The following is a 26,405-nucleotide window of genomic DNA, read 5'->3' as shown; positions in this document are numbered from 1 at the left end:
TGCCCATCTCGTTGATATGCAATGATTAGAGGTACAGAAGTTGTTAAAGTTGTTTTAGGTCACTGTAATTATATCTACGCCACCACTCGTCCTATGAGTAATGGCCATTTAGGCGGGTATTCCAACAGCTTCCAATGTGAAGTTTTTTTTAACTGTTGTCTAGGTTTTAACTTGGACCCATTTGCATGTTTCCAGAGTGCATTCGAAAGGTATTCAGACCCCTTGACTTTTTCCACATTGTTACGTTACGGCCTTATTATAAAATGGATTAAATAAAAAAAATCCCCTCATCAATCTACACACAATACCCCAAAATGACAAAGCAAAAACAGATTTATAGACATTTTAACATAAGTATTCAGACCCCTTACTCAGTGATTTGTTGTTGGCAGCGATTACAGCCTTGAGTCTTCTTGGGTATGACGCTTGGCACACCTGTATTTGGGGAGTTTCTCCCATTCTTCTCTGCAGATCCTCTCAAGCTCTGTCAGGTTGGATGGGGAGCGTCACTGCACAGCTATTTTCAGGTCTCGCCAGAGATGTTAGATCGGGTTTATGTCCGGGCTCTGGCTGGGCCACTCAAGGACATTCAGAGACGTGTCCCGAAGCCACTCCTGCGTTGTCTTGGCTGTGTGCTTAGGGTCGTTGTCCTGTTGGAAGGTCAACCTTTGCAGTCTGAGGTCCTCAGTGCTCTGGTGCAGGTTTTCATCAAGGATCTCTCTGTACTTTGCTCCGTGCTCCGTTCATCCCCTCGATCCTGACTAGTCTCCCAGTTCCTATCGCTGAAAACATCCCCACAGCACCATGCTTCACCATAGGGGTGGTACCAGGTTTCCTCCAGACGTGACGTTTGACATTCAGGCCAAAGAGTTCAATCTTGGTTTCATCAGACCAGAGAATCTTGGTTTGTGAGTCCTTTAGGTGCCTTTTGGCAAACTCAAAGCGGGCTGTCATGTGCCTTTTACTGAGTGTGCAGCCTTCCTGTTCTTTACAGGTATTCTTTATTAACCCAGCACCTACACTTTTAAGGATGTGCGTATGACCCCAAACTTTTCTATGGTGTGTAAGTAGGAACCCCAGTAGGCCTAGAACACATGATGCCGTAGCCACTGGGGTTCGTAGGTTCAGTCTGTCTCTTGGCTAGTTCTGTTGAGAAATAGGATCAAGGGTTATGCAACTCTGGAAGGTCATTGTCTGCTGCCATTTTCTGCCCGTCCATGTGTCGCTGTAGGCCATGATCCTTGTTCAACCTCATAAACAGTAAGACACCTTACGAGGTCAGAAACACAGGCAATTGATGGATGGTTAGCAGGTTTGCTGAACTACGCAGTAGGCACATACATATCAGTATATTCATATACACTATATATATAAAAGTATGTGGAGTCCCCTTCAAATTTGTGGATTCAGCTATTTCAACGACAGCCGTTGCTGACAGGTGCATAAAATCGAGCACACTGCCATGCGATCTCCATAGACAAACATTTGCAGTAGAATGGTCTTACTGAAGAGCTCAGTGTCTTTCAACGTGGCACCGTCATAGGATGCCAACTTTCCAACAAGTCAGTTCGTCATATTTCTGCCTTGCTAGAGCTGCCCCGGTCAACTGTAAGTGCTGTTATTGTGAAGTGGAAACATCTAGGAGCACGGCTCAGTGGTGAAGGGGTAGGGGATCGTCAAGTGCTGAAGCGCGAGGCGCGTAAAAATATTCTGTCCTCGGTTGCAACGCTCACTACCAAGTTCCAAACTGCCTCTGGAAGCAACTTCAGCACAAGAACGGTTTGTCGAGAGCTTCATGAAATGGGTTTCCATGGTCAAGCAGCTTTTCACAAGTCTAAGATCCCCATGCACAACACCAAGCGTCAGCTGGAGTGGTGTAAATCTTGCTGCCATTGGACTCTGGAGCAGTGGAAACGCATTCTCTGGAGTGATGAATCACGCTTCACTATCTGGCAGGCCGACGGACAAATCTGGGTTTGCGGATGCCAGGAGAATGCTACCTGCCCGAATGCATAGTGCCAACTGTAAAGTTTGGTGGAGGAGGAATAATGGTATGGGGCTGTTTTTCATGGTTCGGGTTAGGCCCCTTAGTTCCAGTGAAGGGAAATCGTAATGCAACAGTATACAATGACATTCTAGATGATTCTGTGCTTCCAACTTTGTGGCAACAGTTTGGGGAAGGCCCTTTCCTGTTTCAGCATGATAATGCCCCGTGCACAAAGCGAGGTCCATACAGAAATGGTTTGTCGAGATCGGTGTGGAAGAACTTGACTGGCCTGCACAGAGCCCTGAGCTTATCCACATCGAACACCATTGGAATAAATAGGAAAGCTGACTGTGAGCCAGGCCTAATCACCCAAAATCAGTGCCCGATTTCACTAACGCTCTTGTGGCTGAATGGAATCAAGTCTCTGCAGCAATGTACTAACATCAAGCGGAAAGCCTTCCCAGAAGAGTGGAGGCTATTATAGCAGCAAAGGGGGGACCAACTCCATATCAATGCCCATGATTTTGGAATGAGATGTTCAATGAGCAGGTGTCCACATACCTTTGGTCATGTAGTGTATTTTGACTGAACCGTAAATAGCAGTTTTGTATTCCAGCAATGCAGGAACTGACATGCTAATGCACTACTCTAGGCTAAGTCAAGAGACGTTTCCATAACATCCTTAGGCTATACTCAATTTAGAAAACATGCAGAATTCTTTACTTTAAAAAGCATCATATGAACTCATATGGCTGGTACTGGTTTGTTATTTTTCTGACATGACATAGCGGTGTACATTCATTTACCCAATTACAATCTAAATGGACAAACACAACAACAGGTAGCACAGTACAGGACATGTTAGTGAACATGAGATGCTTGTTTTGGTGACCCTGTAATAATCCGAGTAAACGGACACTTGAGCTTGACCTATAGGCTATAGATAGGCTATAGCTGAAGCACCTGATCCCTCTCTACTTCAGGCAGAGATAGGCACACTCTCATTAGTGGGACTGTAAATAAATAATTGACTTACTCTTAACTGCCTCATGCCTATTCAGTAGGACATTTGATATACCCAGTGGGCAACATTTGAGAGATTCTGATCAGTAACATCAGGCCTATCAGTTATATATTGAGTCAAAACTGTTCGCTGCTCTGGCACCCCAATGGTGGAACAAGCTCCCTCACGACGCCAGGAGAGCGGAGTCAATCACCACCTTCCGGAGACACCTGAAACCCCACCTCTTTAAGGAATACCTGGGATAGGATAAAGTAATCCTTCTACCCACCCCCCCCAAAAAAAATATATAGATGTACTATTGTAAAGTGGTTGTTCCACTGGATATCATAAGATGAATGCACCAATTTGTAAGTTGCTCTGGATAAGAGCGTCTGCTAAATGACGTAAATGTAAATGTAAATGAGTGGCCTAAGTAAACAGTCTTCGTTTAATCTTCATTTAGTATTTCCTGCTTTTACATTTCAGTGATAGCTGTAATCAAATGGAAACTCAGGCAAAGCAAGCATATTCCATTTTTGTTTATTGATCTCTATCTAATCATTATGGCAGGACAAATGGACGAGTTCGATTTGTCTGAACCGAGGTGCACCAGGCTATGGCCTGTGATGTGACCAGGCAGCCACCGCACAGCCATCTTGGCACCGCTCCTCAATTGTCAAACATATTTTGGAAGCTATAGAAATGCATTAATTAATGTCTGCATTCGTTTTTGACATGTTTATTCTATTACAGACACTTTAATGCATCATTATAAATTATATTATGTGAGCTAAATATAGAAAAAAAATACTTAACGTTTTTTTTTTTGGAGAATACTAATGTGACAGTCACCACTACAACAACAAAAATGCTTAAATAAATGTCATTTTGTCCTTGAAACATTTAAATGAAATACTGTAGAATTCCATTCATTCCTAAGGAGGAACTGCTCCTACTAGGGAGTGCCAATATGGTTGTCCGGTGGCTTCAAAGACCATACATATAGCATCGGCAATATGGGTTTTATATGGATCATTGGTTGTAGACCATCTTGCAATGACTAATCAAAGTTTGATGATGAGTTGATTATTTGAAACAGCTGTGTAGTGCTAGGGTAAAAAACAAAACGTGTACCCAGGGTGGGCCCCGGGACCGAGTTTGGGAAAACCTGATCTAGTCCAGGGCTGTTCAATGTTGGTCCTGGAGGGCCAAAACACTTCTGGTTTTTGTTTCTACTTGGTAGTTAATAGCCCTACCCTGGTGTCTCAGGTCTGAATTAGTCCCTAATTTGAAGAAGAACGACAAGTGTTTCGGCCCTCCAGTGCCGACATTGAACAGCCCTAGTCCAATTATTGCATAATTCCACTATTTGGATCCGTTTGTTTGACTTTTATTTTGAAGGCTATTCAACGATCTTTGCTCACCACTAATGCTGCTCATGTCACGCCGGTGACCAGAAGGCTGCTTCGCAGTAGCTACAAACGTTGTCAACAAATATGACAAATCTACCACATCGAGCAAGAGCTGTCTGCTGATAAATTAAGGTAAATTGATACCTTCTGTGATTTTATTTTTTATTTTACGATATTGCTAAGTTGTAATGGTTATTTCAGTTTTGTAGCTAGAAAAAGTAAAGTCGATGTTGTTGTGCTACAATGGCTAGCGCGTTAACGTTAGTAGTTAGGTAACGTAACTGTCGATGTTAGCTGCCTGCCCGGGTTGGCGCAAAAGGAGTAACTAGTTAAGTCATTTACGGTAAACAGCTGGTTTGCATGGCTAGCTACAGTAGTGTCTGTTTTTTGTTAACAAATCCGGAATTGGGCTGTCTGGTCGGACAGTAACAGTAGTGGAGTCTTTGTGTGCACTAACTCTGCCGTGGCTCGTTGGTCAAAGCCAGTGATTTTGTGTATTGGTCAAAGCCTATGGGGAAATGTATGTGCTCGTTTTTGATTTCATCAATGTTTAAACATTTTGCTAAAGGTAATGTGAACTGACTGGTTATGTCATAGAAAAAAAAAAAGTATAACATCTACTAAACCAGTGTTAACATCAGACCTTATTTTCCGCATTTATCCAAAACCCCACATTTTATTTCCCCTGCACTGCACCAACAAGCCATGGGGCTAACTCGTTTTCATTTTAGCACTACAAACGGGCGTGTTCTATAGATGCATCAGTCTTGGGGATGCTCTAATACTAACCTTTGATCTGTTTATCTTAGTAGCTAACTAGCTAGCCCGAGTGGTTGTGTTGATAGTCGGATTGAACCAGAATCTGGCTTTACAGGAGATGTTGAGTATCCAAGGCCATATTCTGGTCCAGTCATAGAGGTTCTACCACCCAGCACAGCTTTGTTAATCCACTAAATCTATGCCTAAATTTATGCCTGTTTTACCATTAAGTTCCTGGTTTTCCAGCTTGATTGCGCCTGCAATTGTCCTTGTTTGTGCCTGTGTCAACTATGGAGACAACTCAAGTGACTTTGGCAGTTAGGGGAGACACATCCCCAGGTAAGACCAACCCCTACTGCAGGGCAGCAGACTCATCTGAAACAAGAAGACTATTCAATTCAAGACAACTTTAGACAGAAAGATTGACAGCGAACCAGACAGTCAGGAATGTCAGCTTTTAGTTCATCTCAGTTAGCTGACCCGGAAACTAAAATCTTGAGTAATTTGGTCAGATGCTCGATTTACGTAGTTTGTCCACGAGAGTTTAGCTGAAAAGCACTTGATCATTAGAGCCTGATGAGAGAGAGAGAGAGAGAGAGAGAGAGTGTGTGGGGTGAGTGTGTACAGTTATGACTCATTTAATTGAACGTAATAATATGCTGTATGACTAGGTGAGGTGATAGCTGTGGTTGGTAGCTGTGAAGCTTTAGGAGGCTGGTGCCATCAAAGAGCTGTGACCCTACAACTGGTTGAACACGATGGGTAAATATCACTAAACTTCTGAATATGCTATGATCTGAACGGTTTCCCTGTGTTTAAGTAATTCAACATTGTGTAGCTCAGATGGTAAGAGCATGGCGCTTGCAACGCCAGGGTTGTGGGTTCGATTCCCACGGGGGACCAGTATGAAAATGTATGCACTCCCCACTGTAAGTCGCTCTGGATAAGAGCGTCTGCTAAATGACTAAAATGTAAAAAGTAAATATTATGTTCCTCCCCAGGACATTGTGGAAGAGGACCGTCAGTGTGCCCAGAGGTGCTGTTTCAACCTATCGTTACTTCAAAGGCCACTTCCTGGAGTCAAAGGTGAGCTCATCTTTTTATGTACGGTCAGCATGTGAAGTAATCGGACATATTAAAGAAATTACCTATTTGATTGTGTATGGCCTATTCAAATTCTAGTACCATAACATTAGAAAGCATTAGATTAGCTACGCTACAGCAGTTTTTAAGATCATTCATGGGTTATTTAGCTCTCTTTCCCCACATCTGTGTTGATCCCCCTCTAGCTCACCTCGGTGCAGTTTTTCCATAATGCTCAGAGGAGAGCGTCCATGCCTGGAGCTCTGCCAGCTGGCTATAGCTGAGGTTGGATTTGGGCACTGGACGTGAGCCTCTCCCCCCATGTTATTTAACGATGCGCTAGGACAGACTTGGAAGTTGGAACACACACAGCGTGTTCTTCAACACTCCAATTATTGTCACTATGTAACGTTCTCTTATACGGCCGTCTTGGACGTTCAAATTACACCATTTAAAAAAAAAAAAAAAAGCTTTTCCTCGTACAGAGAGAGCGTCAGGCTGTTATATGTCCTACAGACAGCAGCTTATGAAGCAACGCTATCACACCCGTGATGCGACGTTGAAACGAGGCGAAACAAACTCATTTGAACTGTGCCTTCTCTCCGCCTGCTCTGAACTACTGCCATCGGACAAACGGCATTACTAACTCGTCAAAGAGCATGCAATCTTGACTCGTGGGTAAAGCCCACACATTCAGATAGGCCAGTTGTAATGAAGCATTTCACGTCTCTGGGGTCTAAAACCATCACCACGTACAGCACGTTGATTGTTTTTACAGTTTGTCATTTAAAGGCTTTGTTTACTTTGCACCATTTAATGGCAGATCTAACCCTTAATACCAAGTACTGTAGCAGATCAACTTTGCTAATTAAAATAAATAAAAACGTACAAAATCTCAGACGGTTAAATGTTTTAGCGTAGATGAGGAGATGATGCTCAAGTTTTTCCACCTACCGACTAATGAATCCCTTTTTCAGATTTCAACCAATAGTGGCTTCCTAATTGGTGATTTATACCTTTTGAGCCCAAAGTGAACGTTGACTGTATTTGGGAAGTCTTAACGCTGTACTAAACATTGGCATTGCAGAGTGCAGGTGGTCCCTGTCAGGTGATAGTCACTAAGTGGGAGACCCATCAGCAGCCACGTCTGATGAACCCCACAGGTATATACACCAGAACAATACCCGGCTTGGTTTGGGGGAATGTACAGTATCTATGCTTTGCTGAGGCAAGGGGATTGGAGGCCACATTGTGTTGTTTTTAACTAGAATGTTCTAGAGCGGAGGAAACGCTAGTCGATGTGACCACTCAAACTCAGACAAAACAAACTCAGACAAAGATCATTCAAAATCAGCTGAATAGTAAACAATTGAATAAACCATATTTTTTTCCTAAATCCTTCTACCTGACACATTTTGGACAACAATGTTTAAAACAAACCTTTTTGTGCTGTTGTTGGGTGTTTGGTATGTTGTGTATCGTGGTTGAAATGAGAGAAATGGTTTGTTTGCAAAAGGCCTCATGCCTGTTTATTATCTTGCAGAATCGCACCTTGATATTGACGATGGCCAATTTGGATTCCACAGTAAGTCAAACAATTACATCACGTCTTGATTAATCCATTTAGGGAAATAATCATTATGTCTCGCTGTTGTATGGAAACTACATTGGCCGTGTAATGGTAACATATAATTGCAATCTCTTCTTCACCCCATTGCACAGGTGAACTAGGAAAAAGCCAATTTGACATTGAATGCAAAGACATCAGGGTAGTCCTTTGTTATGCACTAAGGCCCAGATCCCGACCAGAGTTAAGCACGCGTAAATGAAACATTATTCCTTTTGATGTGCTTTTCTCTTTATGCGTAGTCTGACCTTGAACGTAAGCATGAGAATAGCATGCTTTTCACCCACTATTTGTTTGAGGTGGCGCTCGGATAAATGAAGGGGCGCGCGGTGTCTACCAGTGCGTCATATTCTGACCTTTTTTAATTCCACCACCTTTACGCACAAGGAAACAATGAATATGGTCTCGCAAACCTACCGGTTCCAAGTGGGAAAAGCGTCAACATTTTTAGCTGTGCTCTCATGTTCCCTTTATAATTTGTGTGGATAGAATTTGCAGACCCAAGCTATAGGCTTTTTCTGTAGCGCTGAACCTGCCGAGTTGCTGTATGCACTTTAGAATGTTTTCTAAAGCCCGGCCTGTTTTATTTTACAACTTGTATCACTATCTGGAGCCACCGTCAGTAATACCCACATTCGTTTTTTGCATAATTCAATTCCGTTGACCTTTATATCCTCTGTCACATCCTCGTAAATTATTCCTGCGGGTGGCTAATATTAGTGGATCATATTAGACTAACGTTGTGCAATAATTTGGGACATGTAGCCTATTAGAATCATTGTGGAACTCGGTCCACACGTAGTGGGTTAAACCTGGAGCCTGGCGCACGGTTCACGGGCGGTTCGCACGGACTGGACCTCTGTCACAGTTCTATGATTGATAGGATTATTCTTCAACGCCCATTATGCTTATTTCCACCTTCCAGTATTTCATGGATTGAACTTGGAACAGGACAAATTTCAGGATGAATCAAACCACTGTCATTTAATTTTTTTTTTAATCAATATACAGTATTACATGCGTAGCTGTTTGGAGAGCCTTTTTTATTTAATTTTTTATGATTCATACATGCGCTCCTAATCCTAAAATGTGCGTAAATGATCAACAAAATCAGAGTATTTATAAAATACTTAAATAAAATACCATTTGGGGCTGAAACGTAGATTAATAAGCATAGTGGATTTCTTTCATTAATCCCTATATTCTGACCCCGTTTTCTATTGACTATGTCGACAAAATTCGAATCAAAATGTGCACCGTATTTAAAGGGATGGCTGAAGATAAATGTACTGAAAACCCTATTGAACCGAGAAACTCCAGGAGAATCAGTTGGCCCAGCAAGTGGGAGGGTTTTCAGCTGTTGAATGACATATAGTCAGTGTGCGCAAGGTAGCCACACCTGCAGAGCGTGTTATGCGACTAAATAAGGTAAGTCTGAATACCAAATACTGAGAAGTGCGTAGGAAAGGCCTACATTATGTCGGGATCGGGTCCTAAAAACAAGATGAAGATTAACTAAGGGCTCATAAACTGCTAATCACAGACTAAGTACTTAAAGAAAATACTGTAGGAGCCTATACTAAGTAACTGAGGTATGAATCCTTTGGTGGAACTTAACTCTCCGCAGATTACATGTAAAACACTTCCCCATTACAGACGGTTAGTTATCTGGTAGTAGAACATACTGATTGATGTGAATTTGACTGTCTCCCCATCCTACAGTTGACTCAGTGTTTGATAAATTACTTTTATTCCCCATAGCTCTTTTCTCAAAGTGCTTTGCGTTGTTTTGCAGATAGCTAACCTCATCCACCACCAATATGTACTGTTACTCACCTGGGTGATTCAACGGTAGCCATTTTGTGCCCGAATGCTTACCACACGTTTCCCTGCAACTCCTCTCTGCAGACGGCTCCGTGTGTATGGACTCTGGGTGGCTGACGTGCCAGACAGAGATCCGTCTGCGTCTGCACTTCTCCAAGATGTCTCCCGTATCCATCACCAAGAAGAAATACAAGAAGTCTCGCTTCAGGTGAGAGGAAGAGACGTGGCTCCTATTAAATTTAAGAATTTACGCTAATGCCTATAGAAATGATTCCAAACAAACTTATGGGATCAAACCAAGTATCGCTTTAAAATAAATAGCTACACCTTTGTGGATGAAATATGCAGCTGTAAATACACTAGTCTATCGGTCATAGTCAGGCTTTTTCAGATCCTCTCCCCTTTTGACCTCTCTTGACCTGTGACCTTTCCCATCTGTCCCCAGGATCAAGCTGACGCTCGAGGGTGTAGAGGAGGAGGAGGAGGAGGATGATGAAGATGATGAAGAGCCGGAGCAGAGTGCAGCGTCGTGGCACAAGATGACCACCACGCTGGAGACCAGTATGATCAGTGAAGATGGATACAAGTCCCGCCACTCCCAGCCTGAGTGTGGCTATGCCCTGGAGGCCTCACAGTGGACAGAGTACATCATCCACACCATGGACCCCGACAACCTAGAACTCACCTTCGACTTCTTTGAGGTACAGTTCACAGCAGGATCAATATATTCGCCAGTTGACTATTATGAGCACTACGGAAACAACTGCTTTGTGTTGTAATGTTTACATACTATTTTACTGTGTGTAATTATATAAAAAAAAGATTACTGTTCAAAAGTTTGGGGTCACTTAGAAATGTTTTTGAAGGAAAATTTATTATAATTTACATTTTTTCCCCCCATGTAAAATCAGAAATGATCAGTAATGCAGTGTCGACATTGTTAATGTTGTAAATGACTATTGTAGCTGGAAACGGCAGATTGTTAATGGAATATCTACATAGGCGTACAGAGGCCCATTATCAGCAACCATCACTCCTGTGTTTCAATGGCACGTTGTGTTAGCTAATCCAAGTTTAAAGGCTAATTGATCATTAGAAAACCCTTTTGCAATTATGTTAGTACAGCTGAAAACTGTTGTACTGATTTTAAAGAAGCAATAAAACTGTCCGCCTTTAGACTAGTTGAGTGTTTGGAGCATCAGGATTTGTGGGTTCAATTACAGAATCTTAACGGCCAGAAACAAAGACCTTTCTTCTGAAACTCGTCAGTCTATTCTTGATCTGAGAAATGACGACTATTCCATGCAAGAAATTTCCAAGAAACTGAAGATCTCGTACAACGCTGTGTACTACTCCCTTCACAGAACAGCGCAAACTGTCTCTAACCAGAATAGAAAGAGGAGTGGGAGGCCCCGGTGCACAACTGAGCAAGAGGAAAAGTACATTAATGTCTAGTTTGAGAAACAGACTCTCACAAGGGTCCCTGCTCATCTGTCTGAATGTGCCTTAGGCATGCTGCAAGGAGGCATGAGGACTGCAGATGTGGCCAGGGCAATACATTTCAATGCTCGTACCGTGAGACGCCTAAGACAGAGCTTCAGGGAGACAGGACGGACAGCTGATCGTCCTCGCAGTGGCAGACCACGTGTAACAACACCTGCACAGGATCGGTACATCCGAACATCACACCTGCGGGACAGGTACAGGATGGCAACAACAACTGCCCGTGTTACACCAGGAACGCACAATCCCTCCATCAGTGCTCAGACTGTCTGCAATAGACTGAGGCAGGACTGAAGGCTTGTAGACCTGTTGTAAGGCAGGGCCTCACCAGACATCACCGGCAACAACGTGGCCTATGGGCCCAAACCCACCATCGCTGGACCAGACAGGACTGGCAAAAACTGCTCGTCACTGATGAGTCGTGGTTTTGTCTCACCAGGGGTGATGGTTGGATGAGTGTTACACCGAGGCCTGTACTCTGCAGCGGGATCGATTTGGAGGTGGCGGTGTGTCACAGCATCATTGGACTGAGCTTGTTGTCATTGCAGGCAATCTCAATGCTGTGCGTTACAGGGAAGACCTCCACCTCCCTCATGTGGTACCCTTCCTGCAGGCTCATCCTGACATGACCCTCCAGCATGACAATGCCACCAGCCATACTGCTCGTTCTGTGCGTGATTTCCTGCAAGACAGGAATGTCAGGGTTCTGCCATGGCCGGTGAAGAGCCCGGATCTCAATCCCATTGAGCACATCTGGGACCTGTTGGATTGGAGGGTGAGGTCTAGGGCCATTCCCCCCCCAGAAATGTCAGGGAACTTGCAGGTGCCTTGGAAGAGTGGGGTAACATCTCACAGGAAGAACAGGCAAATCTGGTGCAGTCCATGACGGGGAGATGCACTGCAGTACTTAATGCAGCTGGTGGCCACACCAGATACTGACTGTTACTTTTGATTTTGTCCCTCCCCTTTGAGGGACACATTATTCCGTTTATGTTAGTCACATGTCTGTGGAACTTGTACAGTTTATGTCTGACTCGTATGTTCATACAAATATTTACAGATGTTAAGTTTTCTGAAAATAAACGCAGTTGACTGAGGATGTTTTTTTTTGCCAAGTTTAGTTGATTGTATTAGAACACACAGGGTGTGTCTATTGAAAAATGCACATAAAGAAAAAAAGGTTGAAATAACAGACTTTTCAGTCAATCAAGATTCTAATTTTGTTTTCGGGGACAGCCTGTCTGTGTGACGAATTCTAGTCTTGGCTCATCCTATGTAACTTCTGAACACACTTTTACACTGTCTTTATGTATATCACTCGTTCTGATATTTAACATTTTTGATTTGTGTTGCTAGGTATTACTGCAATGTTGGAGCTAGAAACAAACATTTCGTTGCATCTGCGATTTACCATTTGCAAATCTGTGTAAACCACATTTTGATTTGTAGGTGTGCTCCCAAACCACTATTGTACCAAGAAGTGAGCATCTGGCGCTGTATGTGTACGATAGTGAGTGTATTAACCCTTTCCTCCCCTCTACAGGAGGACATGGGCGAGCATGTGATGCCAGGGGACGCCCACCCAGGGACGGCGGGTACGGCCTGCCTCCTCTCCTCATTCTTTGTGGAGAGTGGCAAGGACACGGGTGTGGTCACTCTGCCCATCATGAAACGCAACTCCAGACAGACCCTGGGCAAAGTCAGAGGTGAGCAACCCTACCCCTCCGCAACAAGTAGTCTGGTAAAAGCATAGAGAACTTTTCAACTAAGTTGCTTGAGATACACCCATGTAAATCGGGTATTGATATCAATGGGGAATTTGCACAAAACTTGGTTCGGATACGGGACTTATTGAACTTCTATATTTCCCTAAGAGTGACAGAGGATGTACTAAACATAAATCAATCACTAGGATGCAGCCTGTATTGGCTGACAGGTCTTTGAATTTTTACCAGACGTGCAATTAGAGTATTGTAAGTCGGCGCATATAGTTCCTCCCGCAGACCTTTTCCCGACGTAAGCAATCAACTTTCCCTTTAGCGTGTAAATGTCAAACAAGATGGGAAACCAGGAACTAGAATATAAATAAAGGGTTGGCTGACTTGAGATGACTTGGGGCCAGAGGGTTAGTTAAGATGTTTCCCTGGTAAAAATAAAGCTTAGATGAAAGTAAATGAGTACACTTCACCTTTTTTTTTTATTTTATTTTTTTTAAACAATGTATTTTTCTATTCCAGTGGACTACCTGGTGATCCGTCCTATCGAGGGACTGCAGTGTGACATGAGCTCCTCCTTCACCAAGTACTGGAGGAAGAGGAGTGCCCCCCTGGACGTTGGCCACAGAGGGGCCGGCAGCACACACGCAGCCAAGTGAGAGAAACGCGCACAAGCCTTGCATAATAGAGTATTAGAAATTCTTAAATGTGTACGTGTGTTGAAGCAGGACTCTAGGAAGGGCCTACTCATGAGAACACAAAGACCCTTTCATACTTTGTTTATTGAATGTTTGAACGCAATTGTTCTGTCCCGTATGACTTCAAAGTTGCTGGTCAGCGTGCGCATCAACAGAGGAAGTCACGGTCAACGAACAGCAAAGACGTGCCTCTGAATCTCAGTTAGGAGTTGTGTGTGTTAGCGTGCAGGTCATTAACTAGTAGTCTGATCATACAGACGTAATCTTGTGAAGTATGAAGTGTATCTGTTATACTGTACATTGTGATTTGGATGTCTCTGTTTGTCTTTGGTTTTGGCCTAAAAATGTCTGGTTTTGTTTTTCAGACATACCAAAGTCAGGGAGAACACCATTGCTTCGTTCAAAAGTGCTGCCAATCATGTGAGTATTCCCACGTGGAGTTAAAAAAAAAAGAAGAAAAAGAAACACATTTTCCTCTTGACCCTCTAAATGTGTCTCTGATCTGTGGTCGCATCAGAGTTGACTGCATGTGTGTTTCTGCAGGGGGCTGCCTATGTGGAGTTTGACGTCCATCTCTCCAAGGACTGTGTCCCCATCGTGTACCACGATCTCACCTGTTGCATCTCCACTAAGAAGGTCAACGACAACAGAACAAATCCAGTTTTTCTGTTTCAACAATACCACCCAATGCACTCTGTACAGCAGTGTTTCCCAAACTCAGGCCTGCAACCCCCCCTGCAACCCCCCACTGGGTGCATGTTTTTTTTAGTCCTGGTGCTACACAGCTGATTCAAATAACTATCTCATTATTTGAGTCAGCTGTGTAGCGTTAGGGCAAAAACCAGAACGTGTACCCAGGGACGGCCCGCAGGACCGAGTTTGGGGAAACCCTGCTGTACAGCATCCCTGCTTTACTTTTTCCTGTCTTCCTCCTGTCAGAAAGGAGACAAGCACTCTTTGGAGCTGTTTGAAGTTCCGGTCAAAGATCTCACATATGACCAGCTGCAGCAGCTGAAGGTAAAAGCTCTGCTAGCTACTGGCTTCTCCTTTACTAGTGAATACACTCAGAAGCCAATTGTTGAACAGTTCATATGAAGAGTCCTGTTGAAGACAGTATGTGGATTTCTTGATTTGATTTTAGTCTTATGTAGTCTGTGGTTTTTCATTATTTTAAGAATAGGCCGATGTGACGTGATATGAAGGATGACTTTTGTGTTTGATCTACAGCTGGGCCATGCTTCTGCCTTGAAGGTGAACGACCACAAAGGTATATTATCTTCCATTTCATTAACTACCTAAATTATTTATCCTTAAGGCAAACAATCCTTTCATCCTCCTCTACTCTTGCAAAGCCATAGTTGTTTGAGAAGTTATAGATAAACCGACAATAATTCCAATTGGTATGAAGAACAAACCAATGTCCTCTGCTTGCGTCATTGTGTAAAGCAGTTGAACGTGAACCAACAGAGCAGGTGCTGTGTATAGGTGTGTATGGTGAAGTGCGTGGTTTACTCCCGCTTTGTTTCTTAGACGACGATGACGAGGAAGAGGTTGACGAACACCAGCCCTTCCCTTCATTCTCACAGGTAAAAGACCTCCTAGTCGACCTCGCCACTTGCGAGGTTTCTGAACGTGTGGACTAGCTTATCCCACCCTTGAGGTTCTATTACAACTGCTTTCCTATGTCATGTTCCAGATCTTCCATGCAGTGCCTGAAAATGTGGGCTTCAACATCGAGCTGAAGTGGATTTGTCAGATGAAGGTATGTACAGCCAGTCCGTGATACTGGTAATGAGAAGATGGGACGTCATTAGTTGGCCATGCCAGAAAATACAGCCACTTTTGTCCTATCTGAACCGACCTATAACCTATTTCAGTATCTCCTCGATTTCTAAAGGGAATTTTGGTGATGTTTGCGCACAAAATTGCTTGATATTTGCTGCGGCAATTCTGACATTTTTGCAAGGCAATAGGTGCTGAATTTGAGCAATTTGTCGCGAAAATGCGCTGAGGGAAGAAGTTTGACGTGTGGCTTGATTGAACCATATTATACAGTAAATGTGCGTTGATTGGTTGACATTGCAAGCCCTCTTTGGACTGCAGCGATGGGTTCGTTTTATGCGATGATTTAACTCTTTTATGCGGAGATGTGCTGATTGGTCAAATTTGCAAGCTCTCGCATAATATGCAGGTCATTTTTGATTTTGCAAAACAAATTGCCATCTCAGACAGCTATTTGTTCTTTTAGGTTTGGGGCTCGTGGTTCAAAGGGAAATAGGAAAGCTTTGTACTTTTGTAAATCCAAACATGGTCAGATGGTAACAACCCTTCTCACATTGGAACTTTGTTGTATTGCCTTCAACAGGATGGTTCGTGGGAAGGAAACCTCTCTTCCTACTTCAACATGAACCTGTTCTTGGACATCATACTGAGCTGTGTGCTGCAGAGAGCCGGCAAGAGACGCATCGTCTTCTCCTGCTTCGACCCTGACGTCTGCACCATGTAAGCACTACTCGGGGCGTCGAACTTTCAGCCTGCTGCGCAGTCACTATGGAAGCTCTAGTCTTGAACGCCCCGTTAAATTGTCATTGAGGATAAAAGGTTCATCTAAATTGTTAAAGTAGTGTGAGTGTCAACATGCAGGTAAATGCCAAAATAAAAGGAAACACCAGTTTCTTAATAGGGCGTTTGGCCACCCACCAACAGCTTCAATGCCCATTGGCATAGATTCTACAAGTGTCTGCAGGGCTCCACTGACCTTTTCAGTTGGTGGCACCCTCCCCCCAAAAATTGTGCAGGGTCCTACAATACAATAAATTTGAGTCCTCTTATAAAGTCATTTCACAATGCTTTATTAACACGTGTAATAGACTATTGAGATGATATTCAATAAGTAAGTTGTTACATCTAACATGTCCAAGTAGGAATGCATGATTAAAAATATTTTGATATGCACCCTAATCCAGTGATTGTCATGAATTATGGGTTGACAATAAGGCACAATTTTTATGTGCACTAGTATTATATATAGGTCTAATTCAATTGGTGCCAATTCACCACCTGAGGAAGTAGAAACTCAAAACACATTAGCTAGATCGCTAACTCTAAATATAACACCTACTGCTAGTAGCTATGTATTAATCTAACAGTAAATGCAATGTCCTAAAAACAACTTTGCATTGAGGCTTAGTGCACTTGCCATGGCCGGTGAGTAATTTTTCTTCTTACAATTGAATTTTGAAATCTTATAGGGGCACACAAGGGGGGAGATGGTGTGCGTGGCTCGCTCATTACAGAAGGCAGGCACAGCGGCAGGGCATGAGGATAATGCACTTTACTGTTTAACAAATTCATGGTTGCAAAAAAATAGGATGTTTTGATTCAGGTGTCCAGGTAGAATGTGCAGCTCACACCAGTGCGACCAATTAGCAACCCAAATAGCATGTGAAACTTGCAGCGCTCTCTGTATATAAGTGGCTGGCTAGCGCTATGGATTACAGTTAGAACTAGCTAATCAATTTCAGCTCGAGTGGATGCTTGTTACATTTTGGTGCGTGTGCAGTGTTAAGGTATTTAGCAAAATACAAGTTACCTGAACACGTTTGATACTCCACACATACATTTTATATTTAGGTCTTCAAATTATAACAACCTATTTCAGCATATTGTTTTGACACTGGGCAGAAATCCAAGACAACCGGAAGCAGCAACAGTGTCATTTTCAATTTGTTTTAGGAATATAAATAATACTTAAACCAAAAAATTTACAGGATTGTACTTCGTCAGGTAAACTACTGAGTGAGACTAAACTTGCTCTGATTTATTTATCCAGAAATCGTGTTAGCCTGCTGAACCGAAGCCTAGTTTGCACAGTTGTAATTTGAATGTGGGACTGCCTATGACAAATGTTTTATGTGCCTGTTATAAAGGCTTTATCAAATTTAACATTTTATTGGTCACATGCAGATGTTGTTGCGAGTGTAGTGAAATGCTTGTGCTTCTAGTTCCGACAGTACAGCAATATCTAACGATTCCACAACAACCTAATACACACATCTAAGTAAAGGGATGGAATAAGAATATATAAGTAAACTCAGCAAAAAAAGAAACGTCCTCTCACTGTCAGCTGTGTTTATTTTCAGCAAACTTAACAAGTGTAAATATTTGTATGAACATAAGATTCAACAACTGAGACAAACTGAACAAGTTCCACAGACATGTGACTAACAGAAATTGAATAATGTGTTCCTTGAACAAAGGGGGGGTCAAAATCAAAAGTAACAGTCAGTGTCTGGTGTGGCCACCAGCTGCATTAAGTACTGCAGTGCATCTCTTCCTCATGGACTGTACCAGATTTGCCAGTTCTTGCTGTGAGATGTTACCCTACTCCTCCACCAAGGCACCTGCAAGTTCCCGGACATTTCTGGGGGGAATGGCCCTAGCCCTCACCCTCCGATCCATCAGGTCCCAGACGTGCTCAATGGGATTGAGATCCGGGCTCTTCACTGGCCATGGCAGAACACTGACATTCCTGTCTTTCAGGAAATCACGCACAGAACGAGCAGTATGGCTGGTAGTATTGTCATGCTGGAGGGTCATGTCAGGATGAGCCTGCAGGAAGGGTACCACATGAGGGAGGAGGATGTCTTCCCTGTAACGCACAGCGTTGAGATTGCCTGCAATGACGACAAGCTCAGTCCAATGATGCTGTGACACACCGCCCCAGACCATGACGGATCCTCCACCTCCAAATCGATCCCGCTCCAGAGTACAGGCCTCGGTGTAACGCTCATTCCTTTGACGATAAAGGCGACACCGACCATCACCCCTGGTGAGACAAAACCGTGACTCGTCAGTGAAGAGCAGTTTTTGCCAGTCCTGTCTGGTCCAGCGAGGGTGGGTTTGTGCCCATAGGCGACGTTGTTGCCGGTGATGTCTGGTGAGGCCCTGCCTTACAACAGGCCTACAAGCCCTCAGTCCAGCGCCTCTCAGCCTATTGTGGACAGTCTGAGCACTGATGGAGGGATTGTTCCTGGTGTAACTTGGGCAGTTGTTGTTGCCATCCTGTACCTGTCCCGCAGGTGTGATGTTCGGATGTACCGATCCTGTGCAGGTGTTGTTACACGTGGTCTGCTACTGCGAGGAAGATCAGCTGTCTGTCCTGTCTCCCCGTAACGCTGTCTTAGGAGTCTCACAGTACGGACATTGTAATTTATTGTCTTGGCCACATCTGCAGTCCTCATGCCTCCTTGCAGCATGCCTAAGGCACGTTCACGCAGATGAGCAGGGACCCTGGGCATCTTTCTTTTGGTGTTTTTCCAGAGTCAGTAGAAAGGCCTCTTTAGTGCCCTAAGTTTTCATAACTGTGACCTTAATTGTCTGTAAGCTGTTAGTGTCTTAACGACCGTTCCACAGGGTGAAGTGTAAGTGTAACCATAAATGTTGTATTCTCCCCCAGGGTTCGTCAGAAGCAGAACAAGTACCCTATCTTGTTCCTGACCCAGGGCATTTCTGAGACCTATCCTGAGCTCATGGACATCCGCTGTCGGACCACACAGATAGCCATGAGCTTCGCGCAGAGCGAAAACATCCTGGTGAGTGGTGGAACTGGGATATAGGGTTCAGTTGTTAATTGACTTAGTCTCTGTACTAATGTAGCGGATCAGTCGACACTCTCTGACGTCTGACGTCTGCCTATCTAGGGTGTCAGTGCCCACACAGAGGAGCTGCTTCAGAACCTGGAGCACATCCGAGAGGCCCAATCTAAAGGCCTGGTGGTGTTCTGCTGGGGAGACCTCAACAACGATCACGACAACAGGACCAAGCTACGGGAGCAGGGCATCGACGGCCTCATCTATGACAGGTAAACATCTGGCTGAACAGGTAAATCCATTTTGGCTCATTTAAGGGCGGTTTCCTGGACACAGATTAAGCCTATTCCTAGAATAAAAGGCACTTTCGATGGAGATTTGATCCTGTTTTTTTGTTGTTGTCCAGAACTAGGTTTAATGGAAACCACCCCATTCTGTATAACAGTAGCAGCAATCTATTCAAAAGGTTATTTTTGCAGGATCTTATCCTGAGCAACTTACATATGCATACATTTTCGTACTGGTCCCCCATGGGAATTGAACCCACAACCCTGGTGCTGCAAGTGCAATGCTTTACCAACTGAGCCACACGGGACATGTACACAAGTCTCCTTTCTCACTTTTTCTTCTTTTTTTTCCCTATTTATTCTAAACACACTATCAACAGCCTGTAATACACACTGTCTCTCATACTTGTTGATTGGACTTCTGTCAGCATTGTTTCACAATCTCACTGACACACACACACACACATCAGCGCTTCAGTCAGTGTAGCGTGAACCCAATCATTCAGTGTATCAGTTAAGAGGTTACATAACCTAAAAACGCACAGTAGGCTATTATTGAATCACTTGGTCTTCCGCCACTGTAGCTAATGAAAGTGATAGTTATGTAATTAGAAACCAGAAGAAAATACATTTGTTACATTCTGTAAAATGGAGATGGCTGGGTCGGAGAGGGGCTTCATTCAATGAACAGACACGTCATGTGACCTGACCTCAGATAGAGCTTCAGCACTATAGGCATCTTTTACGGAAACGACACACATTTGAACTATGGCCTACGTGTTTGGTTAAGTCATTCTGTGGATTCCTGGTTTTCGGAGGTCCGTATTTCTTCCAGCTGTGTCTGATCATTGGAATGGACCAGAGACCTTTTCTCCAGTACCCTGTGTGTTGTTTTCACAACTTGGAGTTGGTAGAACTTGCCCCTACCCTCTGATACAGGGTCAGATATTCTTTCAACCCTTATGATTAAAGTAAGAATTGGGAGTAATGTAATCTGACCCTAGATCTGTGGTTGAGAGGGCAATTTCTACCTGCAGCTGATAAAGGTGTCTCTTTTAGAGTATGTTAAAGCTGGTGGCCAAATCATGTCTCTACTGATTCTCCTGACGCCAGTAATGTCTCTGATTCTTGGTGGTGCTGTTTATATTTACTCACCACCGAATTGGTTCCTCCTTACTACTGCCTGAATGAAAGGTCCCTGGTCTGGTCACTAACTTGAACAGACCAGCAGGGTTCCATGACAATGATGCAAGACATTTGACTTCTAACTTAGCCTAGGTAGTTGTCCACACATTTTGGCATTGTTATGCTTTCCCTGAGATAATTTGCACTTTTTATGACACTGTGTAGCCAAATTTCACTAGACTTTAAATTAAAATATTAGGAAAGCAATGATTGGTCAACTGGCACCTCTGACAAATAAAATGCATGCGCCAAATACATCATGAAGTGCTTACTTACAAGCCCTTAACCAACAATGCAATTCAATAAATAGTTTAAAAAATATATTTGCTAAATAAACTAAAGTTTTAAAAAAACGTATCAAAACGTAACACAAGAAAATTAATGGGGTTATATACAGGGTCAATGTACAGGTTAGTTGAGGTAATTTTGTAAAGTGACTATGCATAGATAGATAATAAACAGCGAGTAGCAGCAGTGTATAAACAAATGTAAATAGTACGGGTGGCCGTTTGATTAATTGTTCAGCAGTCTTAAGTCTGCTGAACAATTAATCAAATGGCCACCTGGACTATTTATATTGCATAGAAACTGTTTAGTCTTTTGGTCCTAGATTTGCCGCTTTGTTAACGCTTGCCGTGCCATAGCAGAGAGAAGTCTATGACTTTGATGACTGGAGTCTTTGACAATTATTTTTTTGGGGCCTTCCTCTGACACCGCCTAGTATATAGGTCCTGGATGTCAGGAAGCTTGGCCCCAGTGATGTACTGGGCCGTATGCACTACCCTCTGTAGCGCCTTACGGTCAGATGCCGAGCAGTTACCATACCAGGCGGTGATGCATTCGGTCAGAATGCTCTCGATGGTGCAGCCGTACAACATTTTGAGGATCTGAGGACCCTTGCCAAATCTTTTCAGTCTCCTGAGGGGGAAAAGTTGTCGTCGTGCCCTCTTCACGACTGTCTTGGTGTGTTTGGACCATGATAGTTAGTTGGTGATGTGGACACCAAGAAACTTAATTCTTGACCTGTTCCACTTCAGCCCCGTTGATGTTAATGTGGGCCTGTTCTGCCCTCCTTTTCCTATAGTCCACGATCAGCTCCTTTGTCTTGCTCACAATGAGGGAGAGGTTGTCGTCCTGGCACCATATTGCCAGGTCTCTGACCTCCTCCCTATAGGCTGTCTCATCGTTGTTGGTGATCAGGCCTACCACTGTTGTGTCATCTGCAAACTTAATGGTGTTGGAGTCGTGCTTGGCCACGCAGTCGTGAGTGAACAGGGACTACAGGATGGGACTAAGCACCCACCCCTGATGGGCCCTAGTGTTGAGGATCAGCGTGGCAGATGCGTTGTTGCCTATCTTTGCCACTTGGGGGTGGCCCGTCAGGAAGTCCAGGATCAAGTTGCAGAGGGAGGTGTTTATTCCTAGGGTCCTTAGCTAAGTAATGAGCTTTGTGGGTAGTATGGTGTTGATCACTGAGCTGTAGTCAATGAACAGCATTCTCACATGGGTGTTCCTTTTGTCCAGGTGGGAAAGGGCAGTGTGGAGTGCGATTGCGTCATCTGTGGATCTGTTGGGGTGGTATGCGAATTGGAGTGGGTTTCCCGGCATGATGGCCAGCTTTTGAAAGCACTTCATTGCTACTGACGTGAGTGCTACGGGGCGATAGTCATTTAGGCAGGCTACCTTCACTTTCTTGGGTACAGATACTATGGTGGTCTGTTTGAACCATGTAGGTATTACAGACTCGGTCAGGGAGAGGTTGAAAATGTCAGTGAAGACACTTGCCAGTTGGTCCGCACATGCTCTGAGTACAAGTCCTGGTAATCCGTCTGGCCCCGCGGCTTTGAATGTTGACCTGTTTAAAGGTCTTGCTCAGATCGGCTACGTAGAGTGTGATCACAGTCTTTTGGAACAGCTGGTGTTCTCATGCATGCTTAAGTGTTGCTTGCCTCTAAGCGAGCATAAAAGGCATTTAGCTTGTCTGGCAGGCTTGCGTCACTGGGCAGCTCGTGGCTGGGTTTCTCTTCGTAGTCTGTAATAGTTTTCAAGCCCTGCTACATCCGACGAGCTTCAGAGCCAGTGTAGTCGGATTCAATCTTCGTCCTTTATTGAAGCTTTGCCTGTTTGATGGTTCGCCTGAGGGCGTAGGGGGATTTCTTATAAGCGTCTGGATTAGTGTCCCACTCCTTGACAGCGGCAGCTCTAGCCTTTAGCTCGGTGCCGGTGGTTGCCTGTAATCCATGGCTTTTGGTTGGGATATGCACGTAGGGGACAACGTTGTCGATGCACTTATTGATTAAGGTGGTATACTCCTCAATGCCATTGGATGAATCCCAGAACATATTCCGGTCTGTGCTAGCAGAACAGTCCTGTAGCGTAGCATCTGTGTCATCTGACCACTCCCGTATTGATCTAGTCACTGGTACTTCCTGCTTTAGTTTTTGCTTGTAAGCAGGAATCAGGAGGATAGAATTATGGTCAGATTTGCCAAATAGAGGGAGAGCTTTGTACGTGTCTCGAGTAAAGATGGTTTAGAGTTTATTTTAATTTCTTTTTTATCATTTTTGGGGGGGTTGCACATGTGACATGCTGGTAGAAATTAGGTAAAACGTATTTCAGTTTCCCTGCATCAAAGTCCCTGGCCACTAGGACCGCTGCTTCTGGATGAACATTTTCTTGTTTGTTATGGCCTTATACAGCTCGTTGAGTGCTGTCTTACTGCCAGCATCGGTTTGTGGCGGTAAATAGACTGCTACGAATAATATAGATGAACTCTCTTGGTAGTGGATAAAGTTTGCCCCTTTTTTATATTCATGCTTGTATCAATTTTGTTTTCTGTTTTATCACTTTTAGTATTGACCATTTCCAGACAAAGGCTTATGTTATGTGCATGGTGTATACAGCACACAGAGACTGGTTGTTTTTTTTGGAATGTCACGTAGGCAGGTAGTGTGGCTGTAAGAAACTGTTTTTACAATGAGCTGAAATCTGATCCATGGGTGTGTGTGCACTGAGATTATTACTAGCAGCTAATCCCTCCTGCTTTGTGCTACAACATTGTACAGTAGCTGATCATGTAATGTGAGTTAGATTTTATTGTTAAGGTTATGTTGACATGCTATTGATCATGTAGATTAGCACTTCATGTAGACACCCATTACGTAGCCACTGAGGAACCAGATTCCAATCCTTATTAACCTCAACAGTGTTTCGAACATCCTTGTTCCCTGTTAAATCCTGAACTAGGATTGTGTACCTGCGGCAGTAATTCTGTCTTGACTTGATCTTTGGCTCCTATAACAGATGTTTGTCCTCCTTTCTCTTTTTTTTTCTTCTGCTCCTTTCTGTGTTTCACTACAGGATCTGTGACGACCAGGTTGAGCAGGCCGACATCTTCAAAGTAGAGGAGCAGCACACACTGCAGGAGACTCTCAAGAGCTTTGTGTGTTCCTGCTACTCCATCCCCTGCCAGGCGCCTGTCTGCGCCGCCGCCTCCAAGGTTCCCAACGGCAGTACAGAGTCCGACTCAGGCCTCAGCTCTTCCTGAGCAACTATCTGCCTCCGAAGGTTGTCTCTAGATAAGCATGCTAGACAGGACAGAAGCGGCAATGATTATAGGCAGAATTTATGAGCAAATGTACACCTTTTTTAGTTTGAGTTACATAGGAGCTACACTAGACGCTGAGAAAAACGGTCTTTTTTTCACCTGCTACACTGGAAGAGTAACTTTTTGCCAACGTGAGCCACTTTATCCTAATGCAGCTCACACTGGAGCACAATCTTGAAAATGGAACCAAGCCTTTAACAAAGCTGCCGTTCTTACGCCTGTTTTCATTTAAATTAGAAGCGTATACATTCTGCAAGCGTTACTCGCCCAGTGTTGCTTCTACATTAGGGATTAGGTTTTGTGATTGGGATCACATTGGGGATTTTAAAAAGCCCTTCTGTCCTTTTGTAGCATGGCCAGATATTGACAACCCCTTCCTGAACTGACGTCCACTCTGTCCACTGAAGCAATATTCAAGCTGTGTCCAGATGTGTTATCGCAGCTGTTTGTTTTAACTGTAAGGAGGAGGGTGTTTTGCCAAAAAACGGCATCTGGTGTTTGTTATTAGGACTTCAGTTGAATGACTGTGGGATATGCACCTCAGTTGCAATTTTATGAAGGAATTCACATTCACATGTCTTCACTTAGATATTAATGCCTACTCAAGGAATTTATTTTGAGGTTTATATTTTATTATGCCGATTTGCTAAATACAAATCCAAGGTAAAATATACTGTATATTAGCTTTTCCAGATTGAGCTTTTCTTATTGGTGACATCTGTGCACACGTATTACAGTTCATGACTGATAACAGCCCAGTTTGCCTTCGGCTTGCTGGTTTAATTTAAGTAATGTGTAGTTTTATGCGGATAATGATTTGCCACACTAGAATTTTTCTTTTTTTGCATCTGCATTATGGTTGTCCGCATATGAAATAAGCCAGCATTTTACAATAGCAGTGTTATTTTTGTTACATTACTAATATAATTTTTAATGGCAGTGGCTACAATTCACAATAGATTTTCAATAGAACAAGATAATTTGGGACAGTGACAAACTCTTGCTCAGGTGATTTTTTTTATTTTTTTTTAATTTTAAATTTGATGTGTATTTTTATTTTTTTATTCAACGGTGCATTTGAACTCAAACTCGTGCAAACTGATTTTGTATTAGGACTGCCCTGAGCTATGCCATTAATGAAGTGTCGTTATTGGATGACCAGATAATGAAGTGTTGCTAAGGGTGCCTAAATCTGAACAGATTCATTTAATATTGCTTTAATGACCTGTTGAAAACATATTGTTTTTTTGTTGGTTTTTTTTTGCTTTCAGCATCACCTTTTAAAATGTATGGGTGAGTTGTGAGCTCAATGTTCACCATTAGGGAGGGGTATATAGGTAACCCTTTGTCCTGGCTAGCTCTAATCCACATCATTTCTCACTCCCTAGCTGATTTGAAGGGAATTAACGGTGCTTGCGCTACACATCAGAAAGCCTTGATTGGGAAGTTGTATTGATTAACTAGTCTGACTGCCACTTGTTTGAATCTCTTCATACCTCACTCTGATTAATGCAATAGAAGACCAAGATTGTTTCACATGGCACAGTTTCCCTGCTGCATTGCAACTCATTTTTCCTACCGGATGTATTTTGTTTGCACAGTCTTTTGTTGTTTAAATGCACATTGAAGATGTAACAGTCTATATTTCCTAAATGGTGTACCATGATATATCCCTGGAAAACATAGACGCAAGCACTGTCTGTCTGAGTTCGTTAAGTAAAATAAATAACTTTTGAGACTCTTACCCCTACCTAGGTGTATGGACTACATATGGAGTCATAATGCATGCCCTAAAGAGTGCTATGGGTGACTGGAATTGAGGGTCACTCATGTCACACCCTTGATACTCTGTCAGGACAATACAATGCAAGCTAACTGAGATGAAATGAATAAAATTATTTAAAAACGTACTACTTTTGTAGGAGTTTCTGTCTTTTATACCTTGCGATGGACATACTGGTAGGTACTGTATGAGTGCTTTATTAGAGAAATAATGTTGTTTTTTTAATGAATTTACATCCACTAGAGGCCTTTAGTTTTAGAAAAATCATAGAAGGATAACAAAAGGAAGAATTGCACAATGAGCAAAGATAACTTGGCTATATACACGGGCATCCAGTACTG

The 26,405-nt window shown here is 43.3% G+C and overlaps 1 protein-coding gene across 1 annotated transcript; it reads left to right on the top strand.

The window, feature by feature from the left end:
- Nucleotides 1–4,407: 4,407 nt before the first annotated feature.
- LOC115174476 (glycerophosphocholine phosphodiesterase 1) lies at nt 4,408–26,191 on the top strand. Its single transcript, XM_029733027.1, has 20 exons — nt 4,408–4,534; nt 5,408–5,500; nt 5,833–5,923; nt 6,163–6,247; nt 7,332–7,407; nt 7,788–7,829; nt 9,780–9,903; nt 10,141–10,396; nt 12,742–12,904; nt 13,436–13,568; nt 13,977–14,031; nt 14,155–14,247; nt 14,551–14,628; nt 14,839–14,878; nt 15,142–15,197; nt 15,308–15,373; nt 15,977–16,113; nt 19,070–19,205; nt 19,314–19,474; nt 24,035–26,191. The coding sequence occupies exons 2-20, from the start codon at nt 5,452–5,454 to the stop codon at nt 24,219–24,221; spliced, it is 2,028 nt and encodes a 675-aa protein (XP_029588887.1). The 5' UTR covers nt 4,408–4,534; nt 5,408–5,451; the 3' UTR covers nt 24,222–26,191.
- The last annotated feature ends 214 nt before the right edge of the window (nt 26,192–26,405 follow it).

This window comes from Salmo trutta, chromosome 35, assembly GCF_901001165.1.
Source record: "Salmo trutta chromosome 35, fSalTru1.1, whole genome shotgun sequence".
NCBI classification, from domain to species: Eukaryota; Metazoa; Chordata; class Actinopteri; order Salmoniformes; family Salmonidae; genus Salmo; species Salmo trutta.
Note: the sequence above shows the minus strand (reverse complement) of the source record. Positions and strands in the feature narration are given on the sequence as shown.

Coding starts and splice junctions, on each gene's coding strand:
- LOC115174476 (XM_029733027.1), top strand. CDS start 5,452: ATGGAGACAACTCAAGTGACTTTGGCAGTTAGGGGAGACACATCCCCA. Junction 12,905..13,435: donor GACCCTGGGCAAAGTCAGAG/GTGAGCAACCCT, acceptor TTTCTATTCCAG/TGGACTACCTGGTGATCCGT. Junction 13,569..13,976: donor GGCAGCACACACGCAGCCAA/GTGAGAGAAACG, acceptor TTTGTTTTTCAG/ACATACCAAAGTCAGGGAGA.